At 34.2% G+C, this 20402-nt stretch overlaps 1 protein-coding gene across 1 annotated transcript; it reads right to left on the bottom strand.

The window, feature by feature from the left end:
• Positions 1-10995: 10995 nt before the first annotated feature.
• LOC132295205 (perakine reductase-like) lies at positions 10996-18382 on the bottom strand. The gene is made up of 7 exons (XM_059793368.1): positions 18270-18382; positions 17180-17350; positions 15481-15684; positions 15177-15349; positions 14482-14578; positions 14135-14288; positions 10996-11438 (listed from the first exon to the last, which is right to left on the bottom strand). Exons 1-7 carry the CDS (start codon positions 18324-18326, stop codon positions 11242-11244), a joined length of 1053 nt encoding a protein of 350 aa, XP_059649351.1. The 5' UTR covers positions 18327-18382; the 3' UTR covers positions 10996-11241.
• Between the last annotated feature and the right edge of the window lie 2020 nt (positions 18383-20402).

The raw sequence follows: 20402 nt of genomic DNA, 5'->3' as shown, positions 1-20402 counted from the left end.
CTGAAATTGGTTCTGATTCTGAGAATGTGTTACCTCATATTGAGGAAGTTCTAAAGGATCTTACTCAGTTACCTGAGTTCAACAGAATTGTCTATGATAAGAATATCCACTCAAATACAGCCCCTGCTCCGAGTCGATATTATTATCCCAGACCCACACCTCAAGATATCTTGTATGAAGAAGATTATTTCCATACCCAGAAATCTTTTCATGGCAAGACCATTTATGAATGGAACATAGATGGCAAATCTGATTATCAGATTTACGAGGTTATTCATCAAATCTTGATGTATAGCCAAGTCTGTAAAATCAACCACAATACTGACCCAACCATTGCTAAGTTTGTCGTTGCTGGTTTTACAGGAATCCTTAAAGGATGGTGGGATAATGTTCTCACTGACATTCAGAAAGCTGAAATCTTTGCGGCTACCAAGATTGTTAAAGATGAAGCTACTCAACAATCAGGCCCTGCTGCTGATGCGGTTTATACACTCATTACCACTATTATCCAACATTTTGTTGGCCCTGAAGGAGCTAATAGTGAACGGAGTCGGGAACTTCTACAGAATCTAAGATGTCCATCTTTAACTCATTTCCGGTGGTATAAAGATGTATTCTTGGCAAAGGTTCTCCAGCTCAATGATGCAAATCATGAGCACTGGAAGGCCAAATTTGTAGATGGCTTACCAACCTTTTTTGCTGAAAGAATCCGGAAAAAGCTTAGAGACCTAAATAATGGTATCTCTATCCCTTACAGAAATTATACCTATGGTGGATTAGTTAACATTGTAATCCAGGAAGGTCTAGCTCTCTGTAATGATCTGAAGTTACAATCCCAGTTAAAATCCCAAAGATTAACTGGTCGAAAGGAAGTAGGTGAATTTTGTGATCAATTTGCCTATCAGACTCCCTTATCTTATCCTAAACCTAGGAAAAGAAATAAGGTTGAAAAACCTTATAAAAGGAAGTATTCCAAAAGAAAGAATTATTCAAAGGAAAAGGATAATTCTAGACAGTATACTAAGCCTAAAAGGAGATATACTCCGAAAGCAAAGGGCAAAGGAAAGCCCAAGGCTGAGGCTAAATGTTTCAAATGTGGGCGCATTGGCCACTATGCAAACAAGTGTAGAACTAAGGAGAAGCTCAGTAGTCTTCACATAGAAGAGGAACTGAGACTTCAATTAAGTAAATTGTTACTTAATACTAGTTCTTCTGAACCAGAATCATCAAGTGATTATGGAGATGTTGTCATGGAATTACAATCTTCTTCTTCCTCTGAAGCAGAGATTGAAAACCCTAGATGTTCCTGTAATCATTCGCATGATGATTATTATAAGGCAATTGTTGAGATGAATGGGTTAAGCTTAAATGTTTTAACTTCCACTCAACAATCCTTATTGGATCTTATAGATCATATCCAGGATCCTCATATCAAGATGAAAGTCTTTGAAATAGGTTATGCTTTGGTACGATCTAATGAGGATACGGATAATCCAGATTTTCTGCGAGCAGAAAATCATTACAGTATGAAAGAAGTTCTAAGCAGACTAGAACACCAAGGACAAAATTCGCGTCCTGCTAATCTCCCTGACCTCAAAATGGAGATTAATCTTTTAAAAGAAGAAATTCGTCAATTAAAGTCTCGTCAGACTAAGATGGATTTGGAAATTACTCTTTTAAAAGAAAAATCTGCAATTCCATCTTCCTCATCCAAGGAGGAAGCTCCTCAATCAGAAGAAGGTAATAATTATCTTCAACTCTTGAATCAAGTTACTTACCAAAAATGGTATATTACTATCAATTTGGTAATTAATCAGGAGTACACACTCACTAATGCAATTGCTTTAGTTGATAGTGGTGCAGACATGAACTGCATCCAGGAAGGATTGGTTCCTACTCAATATTTTGAGAAAACCACTCAAGGTCTTACCAGTGCAAGTGGAGGTAAGATGCAGATTAAGTATAAACTTAATCATGTGTTCATTTGTAAAGAAGGTATTTGTATCCCATCTACTTTCTTACTCATCAGAAACTTGGCACAACAGGTTATTTTGGGCACCCCCTTTTTAGCCTTGATTATGCCAATTGAGAAAATTGATTCTCATGGAATATGCTCTACTTTACATGGTCAGTCAATAACTTTTCAGTTCTTGACCCCACCAGTAAATAAGCATATCAATGCCCTTAAAGATAATATTATCTTTAAGGAAAAGCAACTGAATTATTTGCAACAGGAGGTATCCTCCTTAGCAATTAATCAAAGATTGGTACAACCCAAAGAGCAACAGAAAATTGAGTCACTACGGCAACACTTTTTAAAAGAAATCTGTAGTGAGATTCCTAATGCTTTTTGGGCCCGAAAGAAGCATATTGTTTCTTTACCCTATATCAAGGGGTTTACCGATAGCATGATTCCTTCAAAAGCTAGTCCCAGCCACATGAAGGCTGACTACTTGGAATTATGTAAGGCTGAAATCAGCTCTTTAATGGCTAAAAAGCTTGTCACTACTAGCTACTCCCCCTGGAGTTGCAGAGCTTTTTATGTCAATAAAAATGCTGAAAAAGAACGAGGAATTCCTCGATTGGTTATTGATTATCGACCACTTAATCTTACTTTAAGTTGGATCCGATACCCAATTCCCAACATCAAAGATCTTTTAGATAGATTACAATCTGCTGTGATCTTTTCTAAATTTGATCTTAAATCTGGATATTACCAGGTACAAATCACCAAAGAAGATAGGTACAAAACAGCTTTTTGTGTACCTTTCGGACAGTATGAATGGACAGTAATGCCATTTGGATTAAAAAATGCCCCTTCAGAATTTCAACATATTTTGAATGACATATTTAATCCTTTTACTGAATTTTCTATTGTTTATATTGATGATATTCTCATATTCTCAAAATCAATAGATCAGCATTACAAACACTTGAAAATTTTCAAAGATGTTATTTACCGAAGTGGTTTAGTTGTTTCTGCTCCTAAACTAAAACTGTTTTTAACAAAGGTCAGATTTCTTGGTCATGAAATTTGTGATGGGAAAATTAGACCTATTGATCGCAGTATTGAGTTTGCCTCTAAATTTCCAGATGAAATCAAGGATAAAACTCAACTTCAAAGATTTCTGGGTAGCTTGAATTATATTCGAAGTCACTACAAAAATCTTGCACAGGATACAGCAATTTTGTATACCAGGTTAAGGAAATCTCCTTCCCCATGGACATTGGATCACACCAAGGCAGTCCAGAAGATCAAACTCAGAGCCAAACAAATTCCTTGCTTAGCTCTAGCTAATTCTTCATGGTTCAAAATTGTGGAAACAGATGCCTCCAATATTGGATACGGTGGTATTCTCAAACAGAAAAATCTAAATACAGGAACAGAGGAGCTTGTTCGCTTCACTTCAGGAACTTGGAAAAATGCACAATTAAATTATTCAACCATAAAAAAGGAAATTCTTTCTTTGGTTAAATGCATTTACAAATTCCAAGATGATTTAATCAATCAGAAATTCTTGTTACGCATTGATTGTAGTGCTGCTAAACAAGTACTGGAAAAAGATGTAAAAAATTTAGTTTCCAAACAGATATTTGCTGGTTGGCAAGCTGATTTATCTGCTTTTGATTTTTCTATTGAATATATTAAAGGCAGTTCTAATTCTTTACCGGATTTTCTAACTCGTGAATTTTTGCAGGGCTCATGAATCAGCCCCCCCATGGGCAGGGCCGGGGTAATACTCCAAAGGCTCGTGGCAAAAACAAGGCTAAGGCCAAAGTGGTTATACCACTCACTGATGATCAGTTTCCTTATCTGGAGCATGTTGCTGATTTACTCAAAACTCCTTCTACAGGAAGCAGCAGTACCCAGCAACAAAAACAGAAACCAACCATGAAAGAGATTCTTGAACAAGAAACTCCATGGATACCTAATCAAAGGTATATTCAAACAGTATTGGTACTGGATTCTCAAGATGAACAATGGATGCCAGATCCTTGGGAAGTAAAATCCAGATATTTCCAAACTCAACAATATGCTGCACCAGATGGTCGCCATAGATATATCTATGAAGCCATTCTTACTGAAACTTCCTCTGTGGAAATCAACCACACGAAGCAATTTCCGAATTCCAAAGATAGTCCTCTTACTTATAGTAAAGCTATCTTTAAGAGGCTTATACGGCCTAGTGACTGGGGATTAAATCCCAATTTGCCAAGGAAAATCTCCTATGGTCACAGTTACAATTATTGGGATTATATCTCAGCTTGGACATATTCGTTCTTTTATCAAAATCCGAAGCATAGACATTCTTGGTTCTTCAAGATATGTCCTCAATCAGTTAAGACTGATTTCCCAAACTGGGTTATACCCTGGTGGGCTATATTTGGCCCTGATCTGGATATGCTGCCTGAATCAATTAGCAAATTATATTTGCCATGGCAACAATTTCATCCTCAATTAAGAGGGCAGGATAATATTCCTGTAGGGAAATCCACCCTATTATTCTTTACTGAATTTGGAATCCCTTGGATTTGGAAATGGGATTTCCAATGTGGTTATACCACTGACAAGTTACCAGTCCTTCAGAGGATCTTTTGTTATAGATGGTGGTCAGGCATGACTCAAGAACCTATTCAAGCCCTCCTCCATCAGATCAGAAAGAAAACAATGGAATATATGGACCAGATTCCAAAATTAACTATTCCAGAACCTGAAATCTTTAACCCGTTTGAACTTGTTAAAGATATGATCAGAAAACAACAACCATTAATTACCGAAGCAGATTTAATGGTTAAATGCATGGATTTTATGAGGAATAAATTTGTTAAATCCTTTGAATCCTCTACCCCTACAGCAAGAGATGATGCATCCATGGTATCAGTCTCTAGCCAGACCAGTCAAGATGGAAATCAGTTTTCTTGTCTTGCAGGTTATGCTCAAGATCCCAATGAAGATCTTAATTCCGAAGATGAGATTTTAATAGCAGATTATTGGGATTCGCTCACAGGACATTTGAAGGACAAGATGAATCCACCCAAAAAGTAAAGATTCCTCTTATCCTGCCGACAGAAGAAGCCAAAGAACTTTTCCCCAAAGTCTTTGATTCAACAGTATTTCCTTTATCAGATGTCTACTTTCCATCAGATAAGGAGACAGCACCTAGTGGTGGGCCGACCGACTGCATTATTCCAGCACACAATCCCATGCACTATGCGGACTTCAAATTATTAAGTTCAAGTTGATCAATTCAAAAATGTTGACGTCTACTACACCTATAAGAACCACACTCCAAATGGAGTGATTTTAATCATTCTCGCGTATACACCCGTCTGCAAGAGATGCTCATAATTCTATGGATTCACGTTAAAATTATATACAAAAAAAAATTCTTAAAAATCTATTTTAAAAAATAAAAAGTGCATTTCTCTATGCATATGTTCCGACTGTTGTTAGACTTCTAGGGAGGAATGAACCAATTATGCATCCTTTAAATGGGATTTCTTATTATTTCCATCACAAGACAAGAAGCTTTTACTGAAACAAAGCAATTCAAGATGCATAAGCAATGCATGAGCTCTTTCCCGCATAGAATCTAGACCTGTCAATTGAGCAGATCCAATCCAATTCGATTAATCGGATATGGATTGAACAAAAAATTCGATAACCCGATTACGATCCAAATCCGATAATCCGTTAAGTTAATAAAGCGGATATGAATTATATTGATCCGATCCGATAAAATTATATATATAAATAATTCTTTATCAATAATTTTACATATTTATATCAATACTTCTATTAAAATTGTATTAGAGGTAACCCAAAATTCCAAAAAAAAAAAAAAAAAAAATCATAATGTTTATATATATAATATTGTGGTGTTCTTATCCACATGCTAATAAATCTCTTAATATACATACTAATAATGTGATGCTTTCATTAATATTATATATATTAGTTATATATTACTAAATTTATATATATTAATTATTTATCATTATATTCATTTGGTTGCATAGTTATATTATGTAGCATTATGTATATTAGCAATTATCCACTTCATCTAACTTTATAATTATATATGTTAGTAAATATGATTTTAATCCGAATTCAAATCCGATTCAATCCGAATCCGAACTAAATAGGATATGGATTGGTACATTCAGTCCGAAAACCCGTTAGTGATCTGAATCCAATAATCTGTTTGCTTAACAAATCGGATATGGATTTGATCGATCCGATCCAAATTTGATCCATTGACAGGCCTAATAGAATCTTGAAGATGGTAACTCTTTGTAAACAAGTTGTAAAATTCTTGTCTAATAAAGAATTAGGTTTTGAAAACTCTATAAATATAAATGGGTTTAGGTAGATAGAGAGGAAAGATATAAGGGGTTTAAGGGTATGTGGTGTGAGGAGAGGTGAGAATATATGTAATTCTCTAGTGTATAGATGTAGCCTCAAAAATGATGATAAGTGAGTAAATGGAGTTTTAACATCTGGTGGTTTATTATTTTCCTTGATTTATAAAAGTGGAAGCTAGTCTCTCTCTTTATGGATGTAGCCCTAGAGTTAGGTGAACCATATACAGTAAGATATTGTGTTGTGCGTGGATGTGTGTGATTGTGAAAACTATAAATGTTTATGTGATGATAATGCTTCCGCTGTGTATGATAAATGAGAGATTTAACTCTTAACAATAACTGACCGTTGAGTGGCTTTGAGGAAGTTAATAACCTTCATAATTGGTATCAGAGCGCGCGCATGGCTGGTCTTGAAGATTAGAACTAAAGATTGTGTGAAATTTGTCAGAATAGAAGATTGATCGTGAGTTATCTTGGAGATTCAATTAAAGCTGATGATGCCATAAAAAAAATGGTGTGGCGACACATGCCCATGAGGAACAAGTTTTGGGGATAAGCCAAAAAGTGGGTGTTAGTTCTCAAGATGGGGCGAGTATGGTGTCAAAAGCATAACGAGTAGGTTTTGTTGCTTTGAGCCAAAAAAGTGGTAAGTATAAGTAGTTTTGGTGGGTTGCCATGCGTGAGCAATTATGCACCAACAGGAAGAAAGGGAGAAAAATAGAGTTGAAGGAACCAAGGAAAAAGAGTTTTGGTTCGAGGTGAAAAGATCTCCAGTCAAGGTGGAGTTATTGAAGAGTGCGAGAAGACATATTTCATGCAAATGTGGAGATTGTTGGGTTTGTAGCTCGAAATTCATGTGCAAAAATTAGTTTCCTTTTTTCATTTGAGATGCTTCTATTTTAGAATTGTAATGAATATGGTAACTTCTTAAAGACAAGTTATGGAATTCTTGTCGAATAAGGAATTGGGTTTTTGAAGACTCTATAAATAGATATAGGTTTGGGTAGAGAAAGAGAAAAGAGGAAAAATGTACGGGGTTTAATGGTGAGTGTCGACGTAAAGAGATGGGAGAGTTTATGTAATTCCCGAGTATATAGATACAGCATCAAAAGAGATGATGAGTGAGTGAGTGGGATTTTGGTATCTGATTGTATATTCTCTTTCCTAATTCATAATAATGGAAATTTCTCTCTCCATGGATGTAACCCTAGAGTTGGGTAAATCTTGTAAAATATTGTATTGTACATGGATGTGTATGTTTGTTATCTCTATATATATTTATGTGATAGTGATGCTTCCGTTGTATGTGATGAAAGAAAGATTTAACTTTCAACATCAGTCTACCATTTAGTGGTTTAGAGGGAGTTAATATCCTAAACATATCAAACATATAATCTCTCTTTCCTCTTAAAGCCATTGAATCTATGTAATGATCGACACGGCCTCTACTTCATCAGTTTATCTTACTATATAAACCAACATTAAATTCTATTTGACGATGAAACTATTGGGTTGTGATTCAAATTCTTGTTAAGAATATATTCTGAAAAAGTGCAACTAGTTGTACTTTAGTGGAACCGGTTACAGTTAGGTAATAACTAGTGCAGAGAAAATACAACTGGTTATAAGGAAACTGAATGCACTTGCTAATGAGTAAGGGAGACAATTTCCTTTTCTATTTTGTATAGTTGAAGACTTGTGGAGCAAGATGAATATTTGAAGAGTAAGTTGTAACTCGTTAGGCATCTATTTTAGACTTGTGATTGATATGGGTTAACCTTGGTAAGCAAGTTATAAAATTATTTTCCAACAAAAAATTGGGTATGAAGACTCTATAAATAGAGATAAGTTTAGGTAGAACGAGATAGAGAGAGTGAAGATGTAGGGTTTAAAAGGGTGACTGTTGTGAGGAGATCAGAGAATATATGTAATTCTTAGGGGATGTAGCCTCGAAAAGGTGATGAGTTAATTAGTGAATAAGTCAGTGTGGGGGGTTTTGACATTTGTGGTAGTATATTCTTTTCCTTGATACACAATAGTAAAATCTCTCTCTCCATGGACATAACCCTAGAGTTGGGTGAACCATGTAAAATATAGTGGTGTGTTGTAGATGTGTATGATTGTTAGCTCTGTATATGAGTGTGATTTATGATTTGCTTCCTTGGAGATCAATCATCTTGCTTATGTAGATAAATACTTTGATGGTTTGCTTGAATGACATTATTTGAGGATTTTCTTTTTAATGTAGTTTTGAAGATTTGATAGGTATAATGTTGTAGTTATATCATTTGCGAACATTTCAGAGTTTGTTGTTGTTGTTTCTTAAGGTTTTTAGTCATGGTTTTAGGGTTTGGAAAAACAAGAATTGTGTAGTATGTGGAAATTGGGGACTGGCCAAGTTGGAGGGGTCAAACTTATTTCCAAGCGATCGGACTTTGGCAGAAGGTGGAGTTGAGGCTGATTTGTGTTCTGTTTTTCTTGGTGGTGATCAGAGTGGCGCATCGGATGTATATTTGATTGTGTTGGTATTTACATTTGTTCGATGATATTTTTATAGACTTGGTAGTCATTAACGGACAATGGACTTGAAATTGAACTTAGTTTTGGTAATTTGATTCGGATAGTTTCTAAAGCATGGGTTGAAAAGGCGAGTCTTGTAAGGGGAGAGTGTACGTAATTTTCGAGTGAAGAGATGTAACCTCAAAAAGATGACGAGTGACTAAGTGAGTGAGTTTGGGAATCTATGGTTGTATATTCTCTTTCTTGATTCATAATATTGAAAGTTCTCTCTCTCTCCATAGGCGTATCCCTAAAGGTTGGGTGAATCACGTAAAATATTGTGTTATGCGTTAATTGATATATGATTGTATCTCCATATATGCTTGTGTGATTGATGATGTTATCCTAACACTTCAGTGATATCTGAAAGAGGGATTGGAATTTAACATGGGAATTGATAATGGAAGAGATGGTTTTCATAGCTAGTACAAACAGGAGTGATATTGGATCACCTTATCTGTGATCTTTTACCCCCCTAAAGTAGCCTTATAGCTCCCTGTATGTTAAAATAGAGTAGTTTGGAGATGCATTTGTAGATAGCATTACAACAGGAAATGGGTCTATAATCATTGACTGAGTTGGAGTTAGGGCACTTAGGGAATTGTTTCAGTAGCTTGCCATTGATGATGAACTCTCTTGTGACTTTGGTGAGAGTCCTACTAACTATAGGCCATGATTTGTGAAAGAAACAATTGTGTCCTTGTTTATTGACAAAAGAGGGAATGGCACAAAGAGAAGCAATGAAGTTAGAAGGGACCTGCTTAGTAACAAATGGTTGTTTGTGTCTGCCCTACTTCCTAGTAAGTTCAAATGAGATAGAATTTCGGTTTTGACAGCATTTGCCCCTTGAATGTGTCCTCCTCCATTTGGTGACTTGCTGAGAGCAATTTTTTTTCTTTATTGACTCTGGTGGAGGAGATTTGTGGGAATATATATATATATATATATATATTATAAAGAACCAAACTTACCATGTAAGGAAATATACATATATATATATATATATATATATATGGTGGAGGAGATTTGTGGGAATATATATATATATATATATATATATATTATAAAGAACCAAACTTACCATGTAAGGAAATATACATATATATATATATACATATATATATGTATATATATATATATATATTTCCTTACATGGTAAGTTTGGTTCTTTATAATTTTGTTAATTGCGGTCACTCAAAGCTTTCTCTCCCGTGTATTGCGCGTATTTTTATACTATATTAGGTCTCTGTAAAGTAGGTGCAATTGTAATTTTTAATATATGAAAAAAAGGACCAAATCAAACATATGCGCAAGTGGACCAATCAAATATAGGTACCAAAAAACGAAATGTTGTTTTCTACTCTTTGGGAAATTACTGTACATGACTAGACGAAGTCACGAAACAGTGATTAGTCAAGGAAAATTAGGAAAACATTGTCCTAATTATTTAAAATCTGTTGTTGTTTGATGAGATTTAGAACTTGTTTGGTATTACAGTACTGTAATAGAGTTGTTAAATAATTTTTACTAATAAAAACATGTGTTTGAGGATAGTACTTTTCATAATTAAAGCTTTTCAATAGAGTTATTAAATAATTATTACTATTAAAAACATGTGTTTGATAATAGTACTTTTCATAATTAAAGTTTTTTCAATAGAATTATGAATTAAATATTGGCACCACCTAATAATTTAAATTTTTGAATTAAATTGCAAAAACACCCGACAATTATTTTCTGTATTAGAGAGAGATTCGATACTTAATCCAGTACTATGTCAAGCGCCTGACAAGATCTGCCTTAGGCCTAGATGACCCAGACGGTCGCCTAGGGCATCCAATTTGGGCCCAAAAAAAAACCCCTAGGCCTATGGTCTCTCAAAATTTTGGGCCGGCGTGGTGACCTGACTGCGAGGGTGTGAGGGAATCAGGATGGTGTACATAGCTGCTGCTTCAGCCTATAAAGCCAAATTTGCACCAGAATCTACCATACGTTAGAAGTATGAAGCACTGCAAAATCCTCTAAAACTGTTGTGAGATATAAGAATTTTGATGAATTCCACAAGGCACATTTTGGTACTAATAAATAAATAACTTGCATTATTCCATAAGATTTGCCTCTATATATAGCGTTCATAGCACTAAAATCACTCAGAAGCTCTTCAAAACAGAGTCAAACTCTGGGAACCTTTCACAGCATAACAACCCAAATCACAACTTATTTAAAGCACAAAATCCAAACACTAACAGTACCCTGAAGGAGAAAGTACAAGATGGGACCAGTACATGCATGAGAAATTTCAGGCAGAGAGACACATTAAGCCGATAACTTGCTATCTTTTGGCAGTGGTGTATCCGCGAATCTCCACGAGACTTTCATAAGATTTTCAGTTATGCTAGCCCCGGCGACCTCATCTACAGGAACAGCATCAGATATCTCCTTTATATCTTCTTTAGTAAGCTTCACTCTCACGGATCCAACATTATCATCAAGATTTTTTTTCTTCGTTGTTCCTGCATATATACAGGGAGAGGACAAAAATGCCATCATTTTAAAATGATATCACAAATTTTTAGATGCAAAATTTCCAGCGCTGAAGAAAACATTCGATGTCTCTTCTTGTAAGTAATTTTAATGATCAGTTGAATATTACATGAAAATACAAATATTTTAATAATCCTTCTGCTGTCTAATGGAAGAATGGGAAATTAATGAACATCTTCCTGCTAGTATCTGATGCACTCAATGAGTGAATCCTAAATTACGGACACCTTAGGGAATGGTCTGGTTCACAGATTGTGGTCCTAAAAAATAAATATGAACCGAACATGCCCCTATTGTATTTATATATTATTCTATTGGTCACTCTTATGTTTTATTATATACCTCGCCACAAACTAGCAATTCACCTGTATATATATACACACTACCTTATAACCCTTGCCCTACCATAAACAACAAATCCATCTGCCAACCACACCAGAACAACATACACCATCATCATCTCATGCTCTCCGGCTGACCAAACCAGTACAACACTGCTGCACATTAGTACAACATTGTCATCCCCAGCCATCCCCAGCCATCGCAGACCATCGTCACAGCTCCCTTTGGCAATTCCAATATAAAAAACTATGGTGTTTTTCTTCTCTGTGGGGGTGCGTGTATAAGAAAAAGGGAGTGAAGAGAATCCTCAATTCTCTTGGCTAAAAGATAATATCTTTGACGGATTTTTCTATTTTGGGGCTTTATTTTGGGGTTTTGGAATAAATAAATAAACATAAATAAAATAAAATAAAAAACCATTTGGCTGAACAGTTGTTTTGGAATGGTGCTTATTGGTTTGCAGGTCATGATTTCCTTCACGGTACTTAAAGCTCACAAACTCCCAGCATCATTTGCTCCTGGCGTTTTACTTCCACAATAGTTACTTGTGAAGTCTCTGCCGTTATACTTCCTCCAAACCACTAAGTCTCTGCCGTTATACTTCCTCCAAACCACTAAACCAAACTTATTAAAATCGTTCTTTTATGGTTCGGATTGGTTCGGTTTAGATGGCGTGCTCAGTCCAATTCGATTTCAATTCTTTTGGAACTGTTGAGACCAGATTGGTTCTAATTTATTCCAAAACCGGTCCAATCCATATTGTGTGCAACCCTCTCCTTAATGGCTGGTTGGACATTCCGTGGAAAGAGAAATATCTTCTTTCTATGCAGATTATGCTTGGGGAAATGGGAGGAAAAGGAAAATCTTGAAGAAATAATTAAGTTAACAATCAATTTCTTCAAATTTCTCTCTTTTATAGGGTAAGCAAAAATGATGGCTAAAGAAATTGAAATGGGTCAGTTTACACAACTTTTAGATGAGGATATATACCCATATATGAACTGCATCAATTTAAACCTAACGATGGTCAACCACAAACCACTGTTCCAAGATGTACAAAAGGTGAACGCAACTTCAGTTTAGGGAAATCAGACTGGATATATATAACTTAAGTCTATGCATGTGCCTTCTTCAACTTCTAAATTCCATAGTAGAAACTAGAAAATACAAAAATGAACTTCTAAAGCACCTGAAAACTGATTATATGATTGAATTAAACTGAGGGAAATCACTTTTATGTTCTGTTTGGTACAAAGGATGGAAAAGGGAGGGAGGTAGGACAGGAGAAAGTTTGTTCCTCTTTATGTATGGTTGAGTAGGAATAAAAACAGAAAGGAAAGAGAGACCTGATTTTACCATTATACCTTGTCAAAGAAATGATGTTCTTCAAAGGATTAAAATGTTTAAAAAAATTAAAAGAACCGAGAAAAGGAGGGACCCCTTTACATCCTTTCTTCCATCGCCCGTCCGTCCCCCACCCTTTCCCTCCTCCAAAAATATGAAATACCAATCTATCCTCTCTCTTTTCCTACGTCACCTTCCCTTTCTCCCTCTCTTCCCTATTTCCCAAAGGCATCAACAATAGTTTATTAGGAGATTAAGACACTCTTTGGAACTATAACTGGTATGGCTACCCCTGATCAAAACAAAAGCACAAAAATGATGACACGGACGCTACTCAAGGAATGTTGTGTATGGTAAATGTGTATAGCCCCTATAATCATGTCAGACTACCATGAGGGAATTTTAAGTATCGGAGGAGGATATTACTCTTCTATTCCTTAAAATGCTCAAGAAAATTGAATATGCTAAGTCTGCACTTGAAGCGTACATAAGTACCATAAAGTTTGAGTGATACTATAGTTGCTGGTTTGACGCAACCAGCAATAAAAGATTAACCATACATGTCAACAGTAACATTGACTCTAATTATGTTAAAATGTATGGTGCAAGATTCACTACCTTTTAATACATTGAAGTATGAAATTAGTTGGAAATCGATAGCATGTTCCCTTTGCTTCATCTATATTACGAAAGCAGCAGCTACCAGGAATACTCTATCCTGTAGTGCATCCTGCTTCTTGTGCTTCTTGAATTTATTGGGAAACCACTTTTTAAAATTTTAAGGGATGTAAATTCCAATTTTCAATGCTTCATTACAAGGAAGTGATATTTTAAGGTTTATTGGTTTACTCTAATTATTTATAACCATATCATTTTAATATATAGTTTTTCACTTCTGTTTCATAAACAACAAAGCAAAAAATTGGAGTCATGATTGATTTACAATTAAATGAAGCAAGATTTGATGATAGCCACTCACCGGGAATTGGTACTATATCATCCCCCTGATGAAGAACCCATGCAAGTGCGAGTTGAGCTGGGGTGCATTTATGCTTTTTAGCCAATGCTTCAATTCGAGTATATATTATCTTGTTCTTCTCAAAGTTCTCTCCAGTAAATCTAGGATGTACTTCCTGATAGATGAATTGAAATTTGATTGCTAAGTTTGTTCAAATAAGCAAAAGCAATATATATATATATATATATATATATATAACAAACAAATTTAGGTGTACTTCCTGTAAACAAAGATGCATTCTATCATAAAATCAATGAAATTAGGGAGACTAAACATAGCAACGGCCAGACATAAACCTAGTAACATACCAACAAACTCTTTGAAGGCACACTTTCCACAACTCCCTTGCCAGCAAAAAAGCCACGACCAATAGGGCAGTATGGAACTATCCCGATTCCAAGCTCCCTAATTATCAAAACACAGTTTAGGAACATCAAAGATAGAAAGGAAGAAAACGAGTTTAAAACAAAAAAACCAAATTCGTATTACACTGGAGTAAAAAAAAAAATAAAAAAAAATAAGAAACTGCTAGAAGCTTGAAGTGCAAACTCCAAGGAAGGAGAAATACCATATTCAAAACACAGTAAATTGAATTTTAAGTACCACCAATGGTCTAGCAGGTCCAAATGAAAAATCAGCCATGAAGGGCAATATATGTAATTAGTCATGAGTTGGGGTTTTCATGTAAATATGTAATACTGTAAATATATATACACATTATTGTTTAGGGCTCTCTCTCTCTCTCTCTCTCTCTATATATATATATATAAGTCAATATGGTATTAGAGCCAGCATTAAAACCCCACCTTTTACTAAAATAAGGAGTAACGCTTTCTTAAGAAAAAGAATAAAATAAAAGAGTAACATGCAAACACTCCATTTTATTATTTATTTCGAATCAGTAAAAGAAGTCTCAAAATTTTTACTAGAAAAAGTAAATGAACATAATATAGATTTTTTTTTTTTTTTTTTGGCAAGAATTTTAGATACAATGTGAAGGAACCTGCAAACTGGGATTATTTCTTGCTCAATGTCACGAGACCAAAGGGAATACTCCATTTGTAAAGCGGTGATAGGATGAACTGCATGTGCCCTCCTTATTGTGTTTGGGCTAGCTTCAGACAGCCCAATGTACTTTATCTTACCCTCTTCCACTAATTTCTTAAGCTCCCCCATCTGCTTATGAAGAAAAACAAACCACAACTTTACAATTATTAAGAAATCGATAGCAACTATGGTACTCTATTTAAAAAGAGAACAATTTAGTGTGTAATGACGAAAATGGAAGAAAGAATGTTAGCACTTACAGTTTCCTCAATAGGTACTTTTGTGTCTATCCGATGTACATAGTAGAGATCAATGTAATCAATACCAAGACGCTTCAAGCTACCCTCACAGCAGGAGCGAACATATTCAGGAGTACCATTTATTATAACTTGAGTAGGTTCAACTTTAAAGACACCAAATTTTGTGGCCAACTGGACCTTTTCTCGAGGCAATTGTTTTAGTGCCTGCAAGATTCAAGCTATAGTAAATAAAAGACCACTACTAATCACCAATACAATAATAATAATAATAACTCTTAGTGGAAAATATTCAACAAAATAGATCCTTTAGAAGATCATAGTAAAATGACAAAAAATGGGGATGAATTTTACACTTTTAAAGACGATACAAAATTTGAAGTTGTCAAGTTATGGTTCATGTGAAAGCCAAAAATTCAGTCTAAGTTACATTCTTAAAAGCCACGTTTTCTCTTTCATCTTTCTCAATTTAAATTGTTTCATCCCAACGTTAGTTTATGCTCCAACAAAGCATGGAACTGTGATTATTCTCAAGTTCCATAGTCACTGTCCAGTGCTCAACTGAAATTTTTACGGAACATATCAAAAATTAGCTTTTAGTAAGCAAAACCACAAGATATCTTTATGAATTTTTCCTAGCTTGATGATGCACCAATTAAAACATTGACAATTGACAACCATAAAAGAAATACCGAGTGTTAGACTATATCAGTTAGTTTTGGGTTTGGCAACCTGAAAAAGAAAAAAATCACAATCATACCACATAGTTTTAGCACCAATACTAGTGATATCATGACCTGAAACCAACATATGTACGACATTTAAAGCATGGATGAATGAATAATAATTGTAAGTCCTTGAAAAAAATAATATGTATAAAATGTAATGCATAGGTGAATGAAAGTCCTTTCAAAGAACAAACAATTTTTCCTGTTAAGATATAAGGGAGGAGAGGAATACCGAAATTAGATATGGGGTGTAGACCTTAAGTCAAAATAATTTTAGTACCAAGAAATTGATTTTCTTGCTAAACATATTTATAATCCTCCATCATGAAAAAAAAAATAAATAAAAGAAAAAGATAGGTGAATGAATATTCATTGGAAGTCCTTGAAAAGAACAAGATTTTTTTCGTAAATGAATATTCATTGGAAAGATTTTTCGTGCAAGACATAAACTTTTTTTTAAGAAAAAAAAATACTGAAATTAAAAATGGGGTGTAGTCCTTAAAAGTCAAAATAACTTTAGCACTAATTACTACAGATGAGCGTGCGCGCCCGCGCACACACACATATATTCGTTATTGTCAAGCTCCAAATATCAATACTAGCTTTATGTCTTCCCATATATTTAAAAGAGCCAAGTTCAAAAGAAAAAAGCAAATGAAAAATGCCCTCAATATGAAGTTTTCAGGTGTAATATGGAACTTCATTTTTTTCCCTGGCCTTACATTGAACAGATGACACAATTTAACCGACAGCCCGATTAAATAATCTAATAAGCACTCATAGATGAAGTATACAATCAGTGGCTTTCATATCTTATTATTTTCTTCTTCTTTTTAGACACCAGATCTTCCTAATCCAAATGCCCCAAATCTGTTTGGAATTGATGGACATGCTTCTTGTTCAACAAGGACCAGAATGCTAGTGCTTTCCACAAATAAGGAACAGTTGGAGAAAAAAAAATTTGATACAATTACCTTTCCCACCAATATTTCATTGGCGTGGTCGATACCATAAATATCTGATGTATCAAAGAACGTGATTCCTGCATTGAAGACATCCTTGATCATTGAAATGCCATCCTCTTCCGGGACAGGAGCATTGTAGATCCCAGTAAGCCCCATACACCCATACCCTAATTTTGATACCTGTGAGGAAAAAAAAAAAAAAAAAAAGAGGCTCCACAATTTAGAAATGAATAAGATACAAGAACATATCTCACTGGAAGCAAGTTTTATCAAAACACACATTTCCACCACCTTCTATGTGTAGAAACAAAAGCATAGAGACAATAGAATGGTACACATTTTTTAGGCTTCTCAGATCTTCTACTCGTTGTGTGTAACATTTTTGTTCAATAATTCCATTTTTGTAGTGATCCAGATGATACAAGGGGAGCTTACTAGGTCATTTAAACCTACAACTTCCAGAAAAGACTAGGCATATTCTAAGATTGTAATATTTTGAAGATATTATGCTTCCGAAAATGAATGTAAATAGCATATGAATTTGAAATTTTCAAATTAAAACCATATAAGAACCTCACAAGATTTACTATTTATAAAGATTTCAGTAACATCCAGATCACCATTTCCCCATCATATCAATATTTCAGCAACACCCAGATCATCATTCACAATTTGTTCAATTAGGGAACACACAATCACACATACAGAAAGGAAAGTTAACTAGAAAAACTTTTTTTTTTAAGAAGCATACTATTAATCATTTGACAGCAGTGACACCAAAAACACACAAATTAAAAATAAAAATAAATATATAAATCACACTATGGTTTTGAACCCTGTTTAGAATGAAGCATGAACTAAAAATACAGTGATCTTCTTGATTCAAATAGCGAGGCTGGTATTCAAATGATTGAAATGGGAAATGAAGAGAATCCCAGATTTTCCATTTTCATTCTTGAATACTATAGAGAGAGATCACAATCAAGAAATTCAAATTCAATCAATCACAAAACGTTAAATAAATATATATATATATATATATATATATATATATATATTTATTTATTTATTTATTTCTCTGATCGGAAAAGGGTTTTACCTCCAGTCCCTGGCATCCCAGCTTCACTCTTGGCATCACAACTTTTGCTCCGGCCATTGTTAACTCTCTTGCCTTCTCCTTCTCCTTCAGAAAAGATGTATTGAGCTTTGAACCCAGTGTCAGGATATATACACACACACTGACAGTCTGGCAAACATGGGCCCAGAGTGAGAGGAAAGCGAGCCTTCCGGATGATTCTCGCTAGCTGACGTCACCGATGACCTACTGCCCCCCCTGTGAATGAAGGCTTGAAACAATGGAAAATTGCAGTTTTGCCAAATTGTGGAGCTAAGTATATTACCAAAATGCCCATGGGGATTTACGCAGTTATTCTCTGCGTACATAATTTTCAAAATGCCCGTGGACAGCTCAAATGACGAATGTCACAGCCTAAATACTGAATTTATTTAAATTACTCCATGCCTTAAATATAAGGACCAATGGTAAAAAATTCCCCACGACTATTGTTCAGTTGCAAAAAAATTTCTTTATGAATATTTTTAGCAAAAAATTCCCCTAGACTATCCCAAGGAAGTGTTTTTAACTAATGTCCATTTAAGTAATTTTTTGAAATAATTTTTGGGACAAAATTATCTCTTAACAGATTTTTTTCAAACAATTTATTATTATCATATTCAAACAAGCTTATCAATTCAAATCTTTATCTGCATTTATGGATCCAATAAAAATAAATGGATGTTACAAAAAGTGTTATATATATCGCATCTTCCAATTTCAATATATCTTCCAATTTCAATATTCAAATGATCACGTATATTCAAATGAAGTGCAGGCCTCTCTTTTGGTGATTGTAATTGTTATGGATTTTATGTTGATGCTTAAATTTTGGTGATTATTTATGTCAATATATATGCAGTGAGGATATTAGTAACTTTCTTCTGGGTTTGAGTATTACTTTTGCTATATAGCTTATCAATTCAAATCTCGATTTTTGATGGTTGCTTAAAATTGTTTTGCCTCTTTTTGATTTGTTGTTATAGCTAGAGAAAGTACAAATAAATAAAGAAAAGGAAAATCAAATTTAGAATAAAATAAATTTAAAACCTCAAAGTGAAAGATGATTTAGAAAATGACATAAAAATTAAATATTTTCTTATATCTTATTTATTTTTAAACATTTTTTGGAGAATAATTTGTTAATGGCTAATTTTGTCAAAAAAATTGTTTCAGAAAGTTACTTAAATGGACACCAAGTAAAAATACTCCCTTTGGATAACCAACGAACCTGTGGCTTAGTGGTAGAGAGATTAGGGGTTCAAGTCTCACAACTCACAAGAGACAACTGTGTTTAGGTATCAATTAGGAAAAAAAAATACTCCCTTGGATAGTCAAGGTTTGGGTACTAATTAAGAAAAAAAAATACTCTATCAAGAAGAATTTTTTACTAAAAATATTCCTAAAGAGAATTTTTCACAACTAAGTAATTTTTTTTTTTACAATTCATCCTAAATATAATAATAAAAAGAAAAATAAATTGCAAACCAATTCTCTCTCCCTCGCTCTCTTACCTGATTTGATAGTCTCACGTCATGCTATATGCGACGCAGAGTCGGGTGGAGTCTTATATTATATTTTAATATAATTAAACTGTAATTTAATATTGGCTTAAAGATCGATGGTAATTCTTTTATTTTTGTAGTAACTTACCCAAGTAATAATCCTTGAGCCCAATTGTTTATATTTTTGCACAATTTTTTTTTTTATTTTTTTATTTTGGAAAAGTACAATGACACTACCTAAGATTTGACATAAGGATAAACAGATACAAGTTTGTCTATTTTTTGACAATAATACCATTCAAGTTTGATAAAATAATAAAGACACCTTAACAAAGGTGAATTGACTTTATAACCCTTTGATATAAAATTAACAAATATAATTGAGTTAAATACCCTTAAATCAAATAAGTTTAAATGAGTTAACGAGTATAACCCATCTAAAAAATCTAATTTTTCTCTCAACCCACCGTATACCCACACCAGCCCCAAAGATCCGGCACTTCCATCACCCATACCTATATATTTATGTACATGTGCATAAATATATATGTGTGTGTGTAATGAGTGTAAATGGCTAAAATCATTATTTAAGAGTTTTGATATTTTATAATTT

Source organism: Cornus florida, unplaced genomic scaffold (genome assembly GCF_030987335.1).
Source record: "Cornus florida cultivar Cherokee Brave unplaced genomic scaffold, ASM3098733v1 CherokeeBrave_3.0.0_Hap2_Chr02, whole genome shotgun sequence".
NCBI lineage: Eukaryota > Viridiplantae > Streptophyta > Magnoliopsida > Cornales > Cornaceae > Cornus > Cornus florida.
The sequence above is the reverse complement of the archived record's forward strand: the minus strand, read 5'-3'. Positions and strand labels throughout refer to the sequence as shown.